This window comes from Symphalangus syndactylus, chromosome 5 (assembly GCF_028878055.3).
Source record: "Symphalangus syndactylus isolate Jambi chromosome 5, NHGRI_mSymSyn1-v2.1_pri, whole genome shotgun sequence".
In the NCBI taxonomy this organism is placed as follows: Eukaryota; Metazoa; Chordata; class Mammalia; order Primates; family Hylobatidae; genus Symphalangus; species Symphalangus syndactylus.
The window spans coordinates 70,784,767-70,804,156 of NC_072427.2; the positions used below are offsets into that span (position 1 = coordinate 70,784,767).

General features: G+C 34.3%; 1 protein-coding gene across 1 annotated transcript in view; it reads right to left on the reverse strand.

The window, feature by feature from the left end:
- The window catches only part of ERGIC2 (ERGIC and golgi 2), a 47,792-nt gene that overhangs the window by 10,255 nt on the left and 18,147 nt on the right, over positions 1-19,390 (reverse strand). Inside the window, exons 6-10 of the mRNA XM_055280251.2 lie at positions 17,482-17,522; positions 13,445-13,546; positions 12,129-12,224; positions 5,610-5,665; positions 4,681-4,779 (exon numbers count right to left, since the gene is read on the reverse strand). Coding sequence (XP_055136226.1) covers positions 4,681-4,779; positions 5,610-5,665; positions 12,129-12,224; positions 13,445-13,546; positions 17,482-17,522 — 394 coding nt within the window. The remainder of the gene's footprint in view (positions 1-4,680; positions 4,780-5,609; positions 5,666-12,128; positions 12,225-13,444; positions 13,547-17,481; positions 17,523-19,390) is intronic.

Below are 19,390 nucleotides of genomic sequence, written 5' to 3' on the forward strand. Positions count from 1 at the left end.
GGGGCCGATATTCAACATTCTTAAAGAAAAGAATTTTCAGCCCAGAATTTCCTATCCCGCCAAACTAAGCTTCATAAGTGAAGGAGAAATAAAATACTTTACAGACAAGCAAACGCTGAGTGATTTTGTCACCACCAGGCCTGCCCTAAAAGAGCTCCTGAAGGAAGCACTAAACATGGAAAGGAACAACCGGTACCAGCCCCTGCAAAAACATGCCAAATTGTAAAAACCATCGAGGCTAGGAAGAAACTATAGCAACTAACGAGCAAAATAACCAACTAACATCATAATGACAGGATCAGATTCACACATAACAATATTCACGTTAAATGTAAATGGGCTAAATGCTCCAATCAAAAGACACAGACTGGCAAACTGGATAAGGAGTCAGGACCCATCAGTGTGCTGTATTCAGGAAACCCATCTCACGTGCAGAGACACACATAGACTCAAAATAAAGGGATGGAGGAAGATCTATCAAGCAACTGGAAAACAAAAAAAGGCAGGGGTTGCAATCCTAGTCTCTGATAAAATAGACTTTAAACCAACAAAGATCAAAAGAGACAAAGAAGGCCATTACATAATGGTAAAGGGATCAATTCAACAAGAAGAGCTAACTATCCTAAATATATATGCACCCAACACAGGAGCACCCAGATTCATAAAGCAAGTCCTGAGTGACCTACAAAGGGACTTAAACTCCCACACGATAATAATGGGAGATTTTAACACCCCACTGTCAGCATTAGACAGATCAACGAGACAGAAAGTTAACAAGGATATCCAGGAATTGAACTCAGCTCTACATAAAGTGGACCTAATAGACATCTACAGAACTCTCCACCCCAAATCAACAGAATATACATTTTTTTCAGCACCACACCACACCTATTCCAAAATTGACCACATAGTTGGAAGTAAAGCTCTTCTCAGCAAATGTAAAAGAACAGAGATTATAACAAACTGTCTCTCAGACCACAGTGCAATCAAACTAGAACTCAGGATTAAGAAACTCAGTCAAAACCGCTCAAATACATGGAAACTGAACAACCTGCTCCTGAATGACTATTGGGTACATAATGAAATGAAGGAAGAAATAAAGATGTTCTTTGAAACCAACGAGAACAAAGACACAACATACCAGAATCTCTGGGACACGTTCAAAGCAGTGTGTAGAGGGAAATTTATAGCACTAAATGCCCACAAGAGAAAGCAGGAAAGATCCAAAATTGACACCCTAACATCACAATTAAAAGAACTAGAAAAGCAAGAGCAAACACATTCAAAAGCTAGCAGAAGGCTAGAAATAACTAAAATCAGAGCAGAACTGAAGGAAATAGAGACACAAAAAACCCTTCAAAAAATTAATGAATCCAGGAGCTGGTTTTTTGAAAAGATCAACAAAATTGATGGACTGCTAGCAAGACTAATAAAGAAGAAAAGAGAGAAGAATCAAATAGATGCAATAAAAAACGAAAAAGGGGATATCACCACCGATCCCACAGAAATACAATCTACCATCAGAGAATACTACAAACACCTCTATGCAAATAAACTAGAAAATCTAGAAGAAATGGATAAATTCCTCGACAAATACACCCTCCCAAGACTAAACCAGGAAGAAGTTGAATCTCTGAATAGACCAATAACAGGCTCTGAAATTGTGGCAATAATCAATAGCTTACCAACCAAAAAGAGTCCAGGACCTGATGGATTCACAGCTGAATTCTACCAGAGGTACAAGGAGGAACTGGTACCATTCCTTCTGAAACTATTCCAATCGATAGAAAAAGAGGGAATCCTCCCTAACACATTTTACGAAGCCAGCATCGTCCTGATACCAAAACCTGGCAGAGACTTAACCAAAAAAGAGAATTTCAGACCAATATCCTTGATGAACATTGATGCAAAAATCCTCAATAAAATACTGGCAAACCAAATCCAGCAGCACATCAAAAAGCTTATCCACCATGATCAAGTGGGCTTCATCCCTGGGATGCAAGGCTGGTTCAACATACGCAAATCAATAAATGTAATCCAGCATATAAACAGAACCAAAGACAAAAACCACATGATTATCTCAATAGATGCAGAAAAGGCCTTTGACAAAATTCAACAACCCTTCATGCTAAAAACTCTCAATAAATTAGGTATTGATGGGACGTATCTCAAAATAATAAGAGCTATCTACGACAAACCCACAGCCAATATCATACTGAATGGGCAAAAACTGGAAGCATTCCCTCTGAAAACTGGCACAAGACAGGGATGCCCTCTCTCACCGCTCCTATTCAACATAGTGCTGGAAGTTCTGGCCAGAGCAATCAGGCAGGAGAAGGAAATAAAGGGTATTCAATTAGGAAAAGAGGAAGTCAAATTGTCCCTGTTTGCAGATGACATGATTGTATATCTAGAAAACCCCATTGTCTCAGCCCAAAATCTCCTTAAGCTGATTAGCAACTTCAGCAAAGTCTCAGGATACAAAATTAATGTACAAAAATCACAAGCATTCTTGTACACCAATAACAGACAAACAGAGAGCCAAATCATGAGTGAACTCCCATTCACAATTGCTTCAAAGAGAATAAAATACCTAGGAATCCAACTTACAAGGGATGTGAAGGACCTCTTCAAGGAGAACTACAAACCACTGCTCAATGAAATAAAAGAGGATACAAACAAATGGAAGAACATTCCATGCTCATGGGTTGGAAGAATCAATATCATGAAAATGGCCATACTGCCCAAGGTAATTTATAGATTCAATGCCATCCCCATCAAGCTACCAATGACTTTCTTCACAGAATTGGAAAAAACTACTTTAAAGTTCATATGGAACCAAAAAAGAGCCCGCATCGCCAAGTCAATCCTAAGCCAAAAGAACAAAGCTGGAGGCATCACGCTACCTGACTTTAAACTATACTACAAGGCTACAGTAACCAAAACAGCATGGTACTGGTACCACAACAGAGACATAGATCAATGGAACAGAACAGAGCCCTCAGAAATGATGCCGCATAGCTACAACTATCTGATCTTTGACAAACCTGACAAAAACAAGAAATGGGGAAAGGATTCCCTATTTAATAAATGGTGCTGGGAAAACTGGCTAGCCATATGTAGAAAGCTGCAACTGGATCCCTTCCTTACACCTTATACAAAAATTAATTCAAGATGGATTAAAGACTTATATGTTAGACCTAAAACCATTAAAATCCTACAAGAAAACCTAGGCAATACCATTCAGGACATAGGCGTGGGCAAGGACTTCATGTCTAAAACACCAAAAGCAATGGCAACAAAAGCCAAAATCGACAAATGGGATCTCATTAAACTAAAGAGCTTCTGCACAGCAAAAGAAACTATCATCAGAGTGAACAGGCAACCTACACAATGGGAGAAAATTTTTGCAACCTACTCATCTGACAAAGGGCTAATATCCAGAATCTACAATGAACTCAAACAAATTTACAAGAAAAAAACAAACAACCCCATCAAAAAGTGGGCAGAGGACATGAACAGACACTTCTCAAAAGAAGACATTTATGCAGCCAAAAAACACATGAAGAAATGCTCCTCATCACTGGCCATCAGAGAAATGCAAATCAAAACCACAGTGAGATACCATCTCACACCAGTTAGAATGGCCATCATTAAAAAATCAGGAAACAACAGGTGCTGGAGAGGATGTGGAGAAATAGGAACACTTTTACACTGTTGGTGGGACTGTAAACTAGTTCAACCATTGTGGAAGTCAGTGTGGCGATTCCTCAGGGATCTCGAACTAGAAATACCATTTGACCCAGCCATCCCATTACTGGGTATATACCCAAAGGGCTATAAATCATGCTGCTATAAAGACACATGCACACGTATGTTTATTGCGGCACTATTCACAATAGCAAAGAGTTGGAACCAACCCAAATGTCCAACAACGATAGACTGGATCAAGAAAATGTGGCACATATACACCATGGAATACTATGCAGCCATAAAAAATGATGAGTTCGTGTCCTTTGTAGGGACATGGATGAAACTGGAAAACATCATTCTCAGTAAACTATCGCAAGGACAAAAAACCAAACACCGCATGTTCTCACTCATAGGTGGGAATTGAACAATGAGAACTCATGGACACAGGAAGGGGAACATCACACTCCGGGGACTGTTGTGGGGTGGGGGGAGGGGGGAGGGACAGCATTAGGAGATACACCTAATGCTAAATGACGAGTTAATGGGTGCAGGAAATCAACATGGCACATGGATACATATGTAACAAAACTGCACATTGTGCACATGTACCCTAAAACCCTAAAGTATAATAAAAAAAAGAAAAAAAAAAAAAAAAAAAAAATTATACAATTATTTTAAAAAGGATTATGTGGTTTACTTGGAGAAATGTCAGTAATCAGAAAAGCAAATAGCTAATGTGTGAAAAAAGAAAATATTTCCTGTTACATGCAAATAATGTGTTTGTATGAATATAAAGAAATGTATAGAAGGAAACATCAAATGTTAACATGGGTTATTTGGTGTTTAGGGGGAGCTTGTTGGCTTTTTCTTTGTTGTTTTTGGTTTGTTGTTCCTAGCAGGATTTTTGGTTTGAAATGAAAATCCGATAAGAAAAAAAAAAAAAAAAAAAAAAAAAAAAAAATCCAACAGTAATTATTAAATACTTACGATCTATAGCAATTTTTTCAGTTCCATCTAAAGGATTAATAATTGCTGGAACAAGCTCTCCAAAAGACAAATGATCTATTCTATGAGAAAAATTGTAAGCTAAAAGGCAAAAAATAAAAACAACTTAGCAGAGAAATTATATTATTCAAAATTATATGTTACAGACTGGTTTACATTCTTATCTATTCTCAAATGAAAACGTTTAAAATCTGCAAGGATAATAATACAGTATTTTAAGCCACATTACTTTGAGAAAAATAAATGTAAATATATGCGAATTAAATGTATAAAATAAATTCTGACAAAATGCTGTATCTCAAATTTTTTAATTATATACAATTTAATGTCTAGAAAATATTAATATAATAATGAAAGCCAAAAATACTCATCTTTCCTTTTCCAAATCATCATATAGGACTCTATTGTTAGAATTGGAATGATGTCCATGTAGCCATATAATAAAACTGATCAGATATATTTTTAATACACTATTGCTAAATGTGACCAAACTAATTTTCTGTGGAATCCATTACTTGTTTTGTCCTCTAAAGCAGACTTTAAGAACTTAAGTCTTATGACAATCATGATACCAAATTAACCTGAATACTTTATACATGTCTATACATCCATATTTCAATTTGCAAATTGAAATAAACTGCAAATATATTCTTTTCATTATCCCTAAAAATTAGCGGAAATATGTACAAAGTTATAGAAAGTACACTAGGCTTTCCTCCTTAACCTCAGCAACTCTGAGCCATGACCAAATACAAATGCAGACTAAAGTAAATCAATTTAAAAATTTATTTTTTCCTTTGGATGAAGATGTTTTCAAAACGGCTCACTTTCAACTACACTGCATCTGCACTTTTAAAAATAATATTTTTTTCAAGTACATCTTTACTGAAAAAAAGTCAGAAACTGCTTACATTCATGGTTGACAAGTGCTGCCAAATGTGCATGACCACGAGGATGTGGAATTGCCCTGAAAGAAGAAAAAACAATATTAAAGTAGTACCATTTATATGTATAATTAATTAAAATCAGAAACTGGATCTCCCCTAAGTTATATAATTTTTCTTAGTACAAAATAACATAAGAATGCATTTGGCCTATTGACTGAGCAGACAAGTCTACTCATCTCAGCAATGCAATAAACTGCTGGAGGTTGGCAAACATTTCTGGCAAAGAGCCAGACAGTAAATGCTTTAGGCTTTGTGGACCATGATGCAAAATCAAGTATATTATGTAGTTACATAATGAGAAAAAGCACATTTTCACAAACTTTTCATTGATATAATAGTAATGAGTCCTTTTTTTGGTAATACAACTGTTTTGCAGGGAGATTACACTTTGTTTAATTGGGGTTTGGAATGTTCTCTATTTTCCAAACTGACCATAAATCTTTAACTGATGATGATGATCTATAATGAAATTTTAAGTATCTCATCTTTGAAAATATTAATCCATGAGTATGTGTTGAGCATATTCATTGCTTGAAAGACACTTATAGAATTCCAGTAGATTCTTCTGACACTTATTTACCTATAAACACGTTATTATATTGCAGATTAATAACTTCCAATCTAAATTAAAGCAAAATTTCCTCAATTGCGCAGTGAAATGGATTTGAAACATGGAAATTTCCTTTGTATTTGCACCAGTGTCTGAAGTTCTGGAACTACAGTTTGAAAGGTCAGAAAATATATTCAAGTATGAGAATGAGTCTAGATCCTTGCTTTAACTTTTGACAGCAAACGCTATCAAGGCATGAAAAGTAAAAGAAACCACTCAAAATCACTAGTCATTGAAACAACTATACTACAATAATAAATTTCATAAACATTGGTTTTGCCTTATACTTTTAGGCTAAATTCATTAAACATTATTAAGTCTGCATGAAACTTAATTTCCAAAAATATTCATTGCTCAATAATTGCAACTGATGGAAGTTTTCTCATTCAGAAAAAATCCAATCTTGGCACTGAGCTCAAAAAATGTACTGCTAAGCCATCAAACTGCTATGTAGTAGGGCAAGATGGAATATTCAGTTTTTATATCCGACAAAAAAAAAAAAACCATGGAAATGTCAATATTTAGGTCCAGCAGAGCAAATGAAGTTTACCACTGACACAGCGGTTTAAAATACAAAATCAATTCAAATATTTTCTGCAAAGTACTACTGATGATACAATGGATAACAATAGGCATTAAACACTACATTTTCACAAGGTTTGAAATGCATCCAAGTAGGCCTTTTTCTGCTCCACACACCATCATCAGTTATAATACATTTGTAACATATACCAGATTCCACTTTAGGATGTACTGAATTTGTGTTCTCTAAACTTCTATAAAAATATTCTTGCCTACAGTTGTTGTTGAAAGCAGGCGATTCATAGATACTAATTCTTCAATCACTTCAAATTCAGCACTGATTCCTCGAATAAACAATAAGCAGTTCTAGTAACATCCGTCCACTCATCAAGAGTTTAGGAACTACTCAAAATCTCCTGGCTTGTTTTTTAACTGGCTATTAGATACTGCTCTCAATGTCCTCATCTACTGGAACACTCTTCTTGAAGAAGGCTAGTCATCTAATTGTCTAAAGCAAATTTATTTTTTCTGGAGTCATTTCTTTAGCTCTGGCAGTCAAACATTGCTTCACAGACTTATCAATACTTGGATGGCTTTCCTCACTTGCTAAACAATGAGGCACTTAAAGATTACAGCTACATTTTCACGTTTTATGATAAAACTCTACAGTGTTTGGATATTCCATTTTTAATTTTCTAATTTTTCTGACCATTGCTTTTTTATAGGTTGGTAATATTGTGATGAATGCTCAATCTGGCACCATCAACATATACTGTATTCTTTTTAGCATAATTAAATAGTGTCATTGCTTAATACGCAGGATGTTCTGCAGCCAAATTTGATCAAATAATCCATAGTACACTGTGCTTTAAAAATGCAACATTTGGGCCGGGTGCGGTGGCTCACGCTTGTAATCCCAGCACTTTGGGAGGCCGAGGCAGGCGGATCGCAAGGTCAGGAGATCGAGACCACGGTGAAACCCCGTCTCTACTAAAAATACAAAAAATTAGCCGGGCATGGTGGTGGGCACCTGTAGTCCCAGCTACTCGGAGAGGCTGAGGCAGGAGAATGGCGTGAACCCAGGAGGCGGAGCTTGCAGTGAGCCGAGATGGCGCCACTGCACTCTAGCCTGGGTGACAGAGCGAGACTCCGTCTCAAAAAAAAAAAAAAAAAAAAAAAAAAAAAAAAAAAAAAAAAATGCAACATTTGAAGTCCATATTTCTTTTTTTTAACACAGTAATACAATAAATAAATAAAATAAATAAAATGTTGCAGGACAGGAATACACACAGCACTTTTAATGCTGTCAAATTATAACTGTATCACTACAATTCTTAATACACCAAAGTACAAAGTAATGAGACAGTCATATACGGTCTCTGCCAGAATTACTCAACAGTGGTACTGTAATAAAAAAAGCAGCCATATATAAACAAATGAGCATGGCTATATGCCAATAAAACTTTACTTTTGGACACGAATTTAAATTTCATGTATTTCTCATGTATTATATTACTCCCCTTCTGATTTATTTTCAAATATTTAAAAAATATTTGAAAAAAATTTAAAACTGCACCCCAGCCTGAGCAACAGAGCGAGACTGTCTCAAAAAAATAAACAAACAAATAAATAAAATCTAAAAAATAAAAATTTAAAAGCCCCTCTTAGCTCATGAACCATACAAAAACAGGTAGTAGGCTGGATTTGGTATATAAGCTGTAGTTTGCCTACCACTGCAGCAAACCTTTGTTGTGTTATACACTGTTATCTTTCAAATTTAACTTGTTCTTTTAGCACCTTTACACTTCTACAAATAAGTATTATCCTTCCCTATTCCTGGTTAAAAAAAATTAAAAAATCACCTTGAAGATCTCCTTTACCACAATCCTGCTTTACCCAGTTACTAATTCTAGCAATTAACTAAAAAACTGAAAATAGAAACTCTCCATAAAGGAGCCTTCTTTCTTTATAACCAATTAACTGTCTGTCACCATTGTCAAGTTTCAGAATATGCCCTAGTAGGTCTAAACATTGTTTAATTTGTTCTGTGTGTTATCTAGCAAAACACCAGGCATTTTAAAAAAGGCAATACAATGATTAGGGAAATGTATTAACTGACATTCAACATAAAGTATACTAAAACCTTGCTCAATAAAGCATTTCCTGATGCACTAGAATGATTGGTAGTTTGGTCTCGTAAATTCTTCTGTGTTCACAGTCAAGTATATTACCTCAAGCTTACTACTAAAAAGAAAATCTACTGTCACAAATTATTCCTAGCTCCAATTATATTGTCAGTCTAACAGTGTTCCTACTATTATTTTCAAACAAACAAATTCAGAGAAGTTTTTCTGAATAACTAAATTACAATACTACACGTTGAATAACCCTTATCCAAAATGCTTGCGATCAGAAGTTTCAAATTTTAGATTTTAGAATACGTACATTTTATTTGCCAGGGAGGCCTCCCTAATCTGAAATCTGAAACACTCTTAAGCATTTCCTTTGAGCATCGTGTTGACAATGCTCAAATTTGGAGTATTTTGAATTCTCCAAATCTGGAGCATTTTGAATTTCAGATTTTCAGACAAGGGATGCTCACCCTATACATTTTACTTCAATGATCTCTCTCACCACCCAGGATTTTACTCTGAGAGGAATAGAGAGCTGTTTTAAATAATATTTCCTTCTTCTTTTTTTTTTTTTGTTAACAGGTGTGTTCATTTTATGAAATAACAGCATAAGTGAGCATCTTCTTCAAAAAATTAAATTTAAAAATCAAATTAAATTACCCTAATACAGATGACTGTAGTTATCTGACACTTGTTAAAACTCTGCATAGGGAGGATGGATATTCAGCATTTACCTATTTCTTTTCTGGGGTATTTTCTACCCTATCAGACAAGAATCTAGCCTGAATGACTTTCAGTGGAGGAAAAGTTGTTCTGAAAACTGGAGGGGAATGAAAAGAGGCATTTTGAGTTGTCAGAATTATTGGGAAGGGGTTGCTATTGGGATTTACTGGACAACAGCCACAGAAACAAGGCATCCTGCAATGAAATTGACAGTCTCACACAAAAAAGAATCATTCCAGATTTTGCCTGACTTTCCAATGCTCTAAGAGATACTCATGTACATGAAAAGCCTATTATAATAATCTGAGTCTAGAACTGAACCCCATTTAGCTATATAAAGTTGTAGTTTTAATATACACTAAATTTCCCAGAAAACTAAGGGAAGCTTATATTCTGTTTTGTTTAATATTACAAAGAGGTATTCCTATTTCTGAATATCATCTCATCAACGGAAATGTCACTCGTGGTATCTGAGTAGCCAATGCATCTGTTTCAGTCTGCATTTGTAGCAATTATACACTTAAAAATTCCACATGTAAGTGGCAAGCATCTGCCTACTTCATTATGTCTTCTTGTGTATTCACGCTCAAGCATATTGAAATACGTATTATGTTACAAATTATGTTCCTTTTATTACTCTTTTATATAACAGTTGAGATTGACATTGTGTCTGAGAGGTAATATGAGTAACCTTCAAAAAGATCAATACTGAACTTGACAAATGTACCACTAAAAATTAGGAGCGGGTTTACAGGATATCCCTGAGATGACAAGGTATGAACCAAATGCTTTTCCACTTGGCCTCTCTGATAGTGTGAGTTACCACCTGGGAAGGAAAGTGAAATTGTGAAAAGACCAAAAACAAATTTTAAAAAGGGACATAATACAGAGTCTGATTATAATATTTGTCAATATTTCCCTCTTTGAGTTGGTCGTGAACTAGAATATTGTTTGTATCCAAAGGTGCAATAAAATCTTCTAAATTTCTTTAAGCTACGATTTCAAGACATTCCAAGGTTCCCAGCAACAGGTTGAGTTGGAGATAGGTAACAGTAACAAAACAACAAAACATAAATTTCAAGAGATAACGAAGAAAAAAATAAATGTTTGATCTGACTATTGTAAATACTGAAATATTTTTTCATAGAAATCTAATGTTATCTCTGTATGTATTTTATAAACTTCCAGCCATGCTCTTTCCTGCTGTATGCCCTTCCCTCCTTTATATATTAAATTCCTCCTCTTCTCCTAGTGTTCAAAGGTCTTCCTCAATAACGTCTCCACTGACTTGCAGCATAAGTTTAATACCTTGTTAAATAGTCTCTTATCAGCCATGCTTCTCCTTTACAGGCTCAATACAACTATAATTAAATAATTATTAACGTATTCACTGCTTAAGTGTGGATTTTCTTATAGAATGTCAGGCCTATTTAAAATAACGAGTCATATTTATACTGTATAGTTTGGAATAAAATACATAAAAAAGGGCAAAAACCCTTTATTTTTTTCTTCACTGTTTATCCTTAGTTTCTAGCATGGTATTTGCACATAGCAAGTACTCAAAAAATGTCTTGTACAATATTGTTCAGTTCAGCACTCTATATGGAAAAGAAGGGAGGGAAAGATGGATGGATCTATTTATTCATTCCAAAATTTAACAAGTGTTTATGACAATTTCTGTGCTGAGTGCTGCTCATATTTTTCCTTAACTTTTACCTAATTTAACTTTATTCTAGACACTGCTAATTTCTAACTTTATCAAAACACTTGTCTAGGATTAGTCAGGAATTACATTTTGATGAGGACCACCAAAACGTTAAGACAAAAACCTAATACCATACCAAAAAAAATGAAAAAATTAATGAAATGTCTAGGTAAGAGCTCTCTGGCCACTAAAACCTGGCAAGTAGAAGGTTGTAACTGATATTTACCTACAGTTCAGTTACTTTAATATACAAAACATGACATGACTGCTTTACTTTTGTTTTGAAGTAGTTTTTAAAGTTAGTAGTCTTCTCTAGCCTGAGACTGAAGCCCCAGACAACAATCTCAAGACATTAAAAATACATATACACAATATTTTAAGCAATCCTTTAGTAGTTAGCTGTATTTATTTGATTAGCAAAGTATTTACTTTTTTTTTTTTTTTTTTTTGGATACAGAGTTTTGCTTGTCGCCCAGGCTGTAGTGCAGTAGCGCGATCTCGGCTCACTACAACCTCCGCCTCCTGGGTTCAAGCGATTCTCCTGCCTCAGCCTCTGGAGTATCTGGGATTACAGGTGCCTGCCACCACACCCAGCTAATTTTTTGTATTTTTAGTAGAGATGAGGTTTCCACATGTTGGTAAGGCAGGTCTTGAACTCCTGACCTCAGGTGATCCACCCGCCTCAGCCTCCCAAAGTGCTGGGATTACAGGCGTGAGCCACCAGCCAGAATTTACTTTTAACCAAGCTCCAACTTTGTCTAAAGTATTTTCAGTAAGTGAAAAGAACATACTTGCCCACTGTTATGTGAAAATTCCCTGCTACTTTATTGACATATAGATGGCCATGAATTCTGCATGCATCTGGAGACTGTGATGAATCATCTTCTCTGTTAAAATAACATATATTATTTAAAGCACATTTAATATAGTTACCATTTTATGATGGGAAAAATGTGTATAGAAAAAAAAATCCCTAAAGATCATTTTTTAGGTAATATTCTAAATGTTAAAAATACAATAGCAGTTTCCTGAAGTCTAGACATTTATAAAAATTATACATCTATAAAATGGGAAAAAAGTATTTAATACCTATTACATTTACATAAATTTGAAATTCCATGGTTCTTCAACTCTAACCAGAGGACTAAGTCCAGGGACAGAAGACTAAAACAAAAGAATTAGTCCAAAAAGACATATTTTCTTCATTTATTTCTGGTACTGTAGCAGGGAGAAGGAGGGAGGGCAGAAATATGATTGAGGTAAAGGAAAGGCATGCTGCCTAAATTCAAAGAGACAGTGACATTTTCTGACAGTGACATTTTCTTTCTAAGCAAATGTAAAATCTTGTATATTTTTATTATGTTTATGACTATAGCATTTCCAAATATCCACTAATCTTTTTTTTTTTTCTTTTGAGACAGAGTCTTGCTCTGCTACCCAGGCTGGAGTGCACTGGTGCAATCTTGGCTCACTGTAACCTCCGCCTCCTGGGTTCAAGCTATTCTCCTGCCTCAGCCTCCCAAGTAGCTGGGACTACATACATGCACCCACCACACCCGGTTAATTTTTTTGTATTTTTAGTAGGGACAGAGTTTCACCATGTTGGTCAGGCTGGTCTGGAACCCCTGACCTCAAATGATCTGCCCACCTTGGCCTCCCAAAGTGCTGGAATTACAGACGTGAGCCACTGCACCCAGCCTCTAATCTTTTTTTTTTTTTTTTTGAGACGGAGTCTCGCTCTGTCGCCCAGGCTCTCTAATCTTTAAAATACAAAAACGTGAAATAAAACAAAACTTCTAACCAAAGCTTATATATATATCCTCAAAATAGTAAATGAAACTAATTTTTCTTAAAACTCAATATAATTGTATATGGGGGTATACCACGCATAAAAAAGAAAATTAAATGCAAATAAATATTTGTAATAATTCTGATCAAAATCACAGGCTATAAATTTAAGAGCAAAAGGCGTCTTTATAGTACAGAATGATTCTATTTTCCCTTCCTAAGAAAAATAAGATTCAGAAAACTAAACCAACACTTTAGTTTTAACTATGTCAAAGTAAATTCATAAGAAAGAGTTGCACATTTAAAATACAGATCTCACCTTGGTGGGAGAGCTGTTGATGCACTTTTAAAAGCACTTTTAAATATCACATCTTGAAGTGAATGCTCTTCTTGTAGCCTACTCTGAATCAGCTGCAGCATCCTAAATAAGAAAGAAACAATAATTTAGAACTACAGAAAGGTACACAAAGAGAGGTGACACTTATTCAAAAATGACAATGTTTAGCTGACTTAGTTAAACCATACATTTATTATTATAGGATTCATATTCTAAAATAACATACCAAGTTTTCTTTGGTCCTTTCCTTGAAAGCAAGTGAGGCAGGGTGGCTAGAGGTCTAATAGCTGAGCTCCATAAGCCTGTTTGATCCCATCAGTAATGGATGTGTTGCAGTCAGGACCACCAAAGTAGGGCTTCTACTCACTTAAGTATCTCAATTCATCTTTCATGCATACATGCACAATTACAAAATTCTTATCTTTGTCAGACATTGAATGAAACGTTGTAGATACAAAGAGTAGGACAAATAAGGGGCTACACAATGGACTTGATGGACTTGAAGTGGTACATTACTCAGTACAAACTCATACCACAAGTAACTGATTTTCATTATAAAAATTTTTCTCTCTACAATACTTCTACCATTGAGCCATGTTAACTCCTACAATTTTCAGCAATAATTTTGTCATTAGATGTAGTCCTATTTTATCTCTTTTAATTCTATTTCTTTAAATAACTAATATTCCAAATCATCTGTAGTAAAGTTCAAACTTGGTAAATACAAATATTATACACAGTGGGAAGGGAAGAATAAATAGGCAGAGCACAGAAAATTTTTACAGCAGTGAAATCATTCTGTATGGCAGTATGGTAGATACATGTCATTATACATTTGTCAGAACTCACAGAATGTACGTTCAACACCAAGAATGAACTCTAATGTAAACTATGGGGATGATGATGTGTCAACATAGGTTCACTGATTATAACAACTATATCCAATCTGATGCAAGTTGTTGATAATGGGGGAACCTGTAGAGGGACGGGTATATGGGAACACTACTTTCTGCTCAATTTTGCTGTGAGCCTAACTATTCTAAAAGAAAAATACATACATGTAACTTGGAAAAAAGTTATAAACATAGGTACTCACAAAAAGAAAGCAAATGTGAATCTCATAATACTTTACCATCCCACCATAATGATAAAATAAGTACTTTCTAGATGTGCAAGCAGAAGATTAAAAACTTATGCATCATCTATCTAGAAAATTAGTATAACAGGCCTATGTAAAATAACAAGTCATATTTATACTGTATAGTTTGGAATAAAATAAATCTGAAATCTAGACATAAAAAGTAGAAACCAGAAAGGTTCTGTCCAGGGTTTGAAATCTACAGTTAAAGAGAGATTAATTGTGATCCTAAATATTTTAAGAAAGTATTATAGAACACCAATTGAGAGAAAATTTAAATCTCTTAGAAAATTCTCGAAGTAAAGAACATTTTGGTATGCACATTAGTTAGGAAGATATATACCTTGGGTATCTCTAGGCCATTCAAGAGCTATTCAATAATGTTTAGAATCAGAACGTGATAATCTAAGATGCTTCAAGAAGCCAGATCCCATCTTCAGATTCAAACATTTAAAGACTTAAAATCTTTGGATTCAATGCCAGCAGAAATGGAAATCTTCACTTTTTTGTGTGTGTCTTGTAATTCGAGAGTTCAACTTTTGAAGCATGGCAGTGATCAAGGAGTTTGATGACAACAAACTATACATATGTGTATATGTATGTATATATTATGTGTTTATGAAAAAAATTGCTGCCTTCACTGTGCCAATAAATATCCCAGCCTATATTCCACACATGAAGGTGTGCAGAAGACTACTATGATGGCAAATTTATATCATCTTAACAGTAAAAATACAATCTCTTCTCCCACTTATTACTAGTTTCGAGCATTGAACAAAATTCTAAATGAAAGGAGAAATCTCACTTTAATGTTTCTGGATGAAAGTAAAGTATTTCATCTGTGGATGGCTTTCTACTAAAAATTCTAAGAGCCCAGAGACAACTAATATTCAGTGCTTTTGTTCACCCACATTCAATTTCAACTTTCATATAAAAACTCCCTCAAGTGGTGAAACTGGAAATTAAAAGAGAAAGACCCTTGGAATACACTTAGGGACTAGGAAAAAAAAAAATGGGTAAAGAAAAATTTTTTGGAATAATCTTAAACTATATAAAGCCCTTATAAGTGCAAGACATAACCTAGAAAATAAAAAGCAATATATGGGGGTGGGAGACGGAAACACTTATAACAAAGTATTATTTTATTTAATTTAAAAATAATTCCTATAAGAAAACTAACCAAGGAAAATAGGCATATAGGCAAACATTTTCACAAAAAAAATACAAATGAGGAAAAAAAACTCACAGTCAATTGATTCATAAAGAAATGTTAATAAAAGCATAGTACCAATTTTCACCCATCAAACTGGCATACATTTAAAAAAATTCTAGGTATTCCTGTTGTTGGTGAAGTTGTACAGAAACAAGTACTCTAATATTGCCCTTTGGAGTATAAGTGAAATAATAATTTGGGAGGATATAGGCACTATCAAAATGTTAAATATCCTCAGAGAAAGAAATTCTATTTCTAGAAACACACACACACACAAACATGTATGGAATTAGGCTCAAGAATGTTCCTTGAGTATTGTTTTTAATATTAGAATTCTGAAAGCAATCTAAATACCCATCAATAAGGATCCAATTAAATAAACTACAATCTACCCATAAAATAGACCATTATATATACAGAAATGAATCCAAAATATCATGTTAGGTGGAAAAAAGCAACTTATTTCTGTATATATATTTCTGTATTTTTATATATAACACATTATGAAACTATATAAATATGATATAATATATAATGAACATAAAAACTTTTATATATTACAAAATATATAATATACTATTATATATGATATCTAGGAACTATATATAGAATTATATACTATATATTATACAGATTATATGTAAGAATTATCATAATTTTGTATATATATATATATACACACAGAAATACATACAATATACATATTATATACATACACAGAAAATGTCTGTCTAGAAGGCTACCCAAGAAACTTATCACTGGTTATTACTGCTAGTCAATGGCATTAGTTTACAGAAAGAGAAGGGGGCTTTTACATTTACTTTGTATCTAGGTGCCCAATCTTTTGGCTTCCCTGGGCCACACTGTAAGAAGAATTATCTTGGGCCACACATAAAACACACTAACTATAGCTGATCAGTTAAAAAAAAAAAAAAAAAAAAAAAAAATCACAAAAAAATCTCATAATTTTTTCAGAAAGTTTACAAATTTGTGGCCGGGCACAGTGGCTCATGCCTGTAATCCCAGCCCTCCGGGAGGCCGACATAGGCAGATCACTTCAGTTCAGGAGTTCAAGACCAGCCTAGTCAACATGGTGAAACCCTATCTCTACTAAAAACACAAAAAATTAGCTAGGTGTGGTGCTGTGTGCCTGTAGTATGCGCCAGCTACTCAAGAGGCTGAGGCAAGAGAATCGCTTCAACCTGTGAGGCAGGGGTTGCAGTGAGCCAAGATTGCGCCACTGTACTCCAGCCTAGGCGAGAGTGAGACTCTGTCTCAAAAAAAAAAAAAAGTTTACAAATTTGTGTTAAGCTACATTCAAAGCCTTCCTGTGGGGCTGCAGTCTTGACAATCTTGCTTTGTATAATTTCTATTCAAATTGAATTTTTAAAATGATCATATATTACTTTTGTAATCAAAAAATGTAAATAGTTGATACCATTTTAAATAAAAACTAAAACTTATGAATCAAAGTTTATCAGAGAAAAGATTATGCATGACTTTCTTAAGATCTGATGGTTTTTGAAATTGTAAGGATTATATTATATACCAAATTCTGCTAAAAATTCATCCAAAGAAATCCCTAGAGAAATGTGTTAATCTATAGTTTACAATAGACAAAATATGACTTAGATTTCTATAGACCACAATACTTTGTTCTCTTATTACCTCTGCCACTCTTTCTGCTGTGGTGAAAGATCAAATACTGTCTGAAATGAAAGAAAACATAATCACTAGCATTGTCAAATTCTCTTGGCTTTTACATCACAATTTAAAAATTTTTTCTTTGAGCAAGAAACATAAACTTATAGTGTTGTTAAAAACAAGTATTCATGGTTTACATTCAACTTCTATAAGTCAAATTAAAATTTTAATGTGCTATCTTTACTGAAAAATAGCATAAAGAAATTTTATGAATCACAAATATTTTTCTGTTAACAGTTACCGACATTTACAGGAATATATGCAAGTTGACAATTTATCATATGTACAAAATGGTATCTTAGGGCTTAAAATCATTTAAATGATGCTAGCGTGAAATTCGCAAGTATTGGGGTAGAAAATGACATACACAGTTATATTCAAGCATCCAAAGCCCAAATACTTGCTGGTAAAATACAATAATAAAATCAACAATTTTTGAAATGAGTTTAAAAATAGCACAGTAATTCCCAAATGCGTTGATCAACAAAGAACTACTTAAGAAATTTTATCTAGGCATGATCAAAGTCAGACTTGGCTACTTGTAGAGTCAGAGAAAAATATGCAAACTTCTCATAGTAGCTATATCCACAATTTGATTTTGCAACAATAATCCACTTTTCGGCCGGGCATGGTGGCTCACGCCTGTAATCCTAGCACTTTGGGAGGCCAAGACAGGCGGATTGCCTGAGCTCAGGAGTTCAAGACCAGCCTGGGCAACATGGTGAAACCGTGTCTCTACTAAAATACAAAAAAGAAACCCGTCTGTACTAAAATACAAAAAATCAGCCGATGGTAGGCACCTGTAATCCCAGCTACTCAAGAGGCTGAAGCATGAGAATTGCTTGAACCTGGGAGGTGGAGGTTGCAGTGAGCAGAGATCTTGCCAATGCACTCAGTCTGGGACACAAGTGAAACTCCGTTTCAAAAAAAAATCCACTTTTCTAGTCCCAGTTCACAGCTCTACTTCTGTGACTTTTTAATTTAATTATATCAATCTGGAACCTGCCTCTCCCGTAACTGTGAGAGCCTCATGTCTAAGTTTTATACAACCATATGCTTCAAGTTAAATTGTCCCAATCTTTCTGATGTTTCCTTTGATTACACCTCCTGATGAATTTGCCTAAAGCATGCTACCAAAACTTTTTCACATTATAGCACACAAGGAAAATGCTAACATCTATAAAACACACCACAGCAAACCAATAAGGCTGTTTGCAGTTACTCTCCAGCTAAAGTATAAATAAAACGACTGATAGTAGGAACTATATGATTTTTCCTTTGAATTCCATAACCTTCTTTGTACAATGTTTACTTAGCACAAAGGTATAAAGAAACTACTTTGCTAGGCCCTATGCTAATTCATTATCTCACTTAACCTTCCTAACAACCTCATGAATTTGTTACTCCTCTTCCCTTTTTGCACGAGGAAGCAGGACCTCAAAAAGTTACAAACTTTCCAAAATCACAGATAGTAAGTCAAAACAAATACACAAATTTAGCTCTATCAGATTTCCTACTCTCCCACCTTTTAAAAATTCTTCTTGCCTTTAAATAGTAACTAAATGCAATAGAAATAGCAGAATAGTAACTATCATAGCATATTGTATGATCATGGCTTGTAAACTAGTAAAGTTATCAGGGCTAGGTTTTTAATATTCAGAGTGCATATTAAAATAATGAGTGAAAAATTTTTAAGTTAAAATGATATTTTTAATAATTTTATATTAAAAATAATAATTCTTTAACACTTTTATATAAATTAGGACAAAGGAATGGTTTCCTAAAAGCATTGTTAAACACTTTAAATATTACTGATGAAAAGTATACAATTAAATATTTTGAAGTTCTTAACTTTCTCATTAAGATACAACTT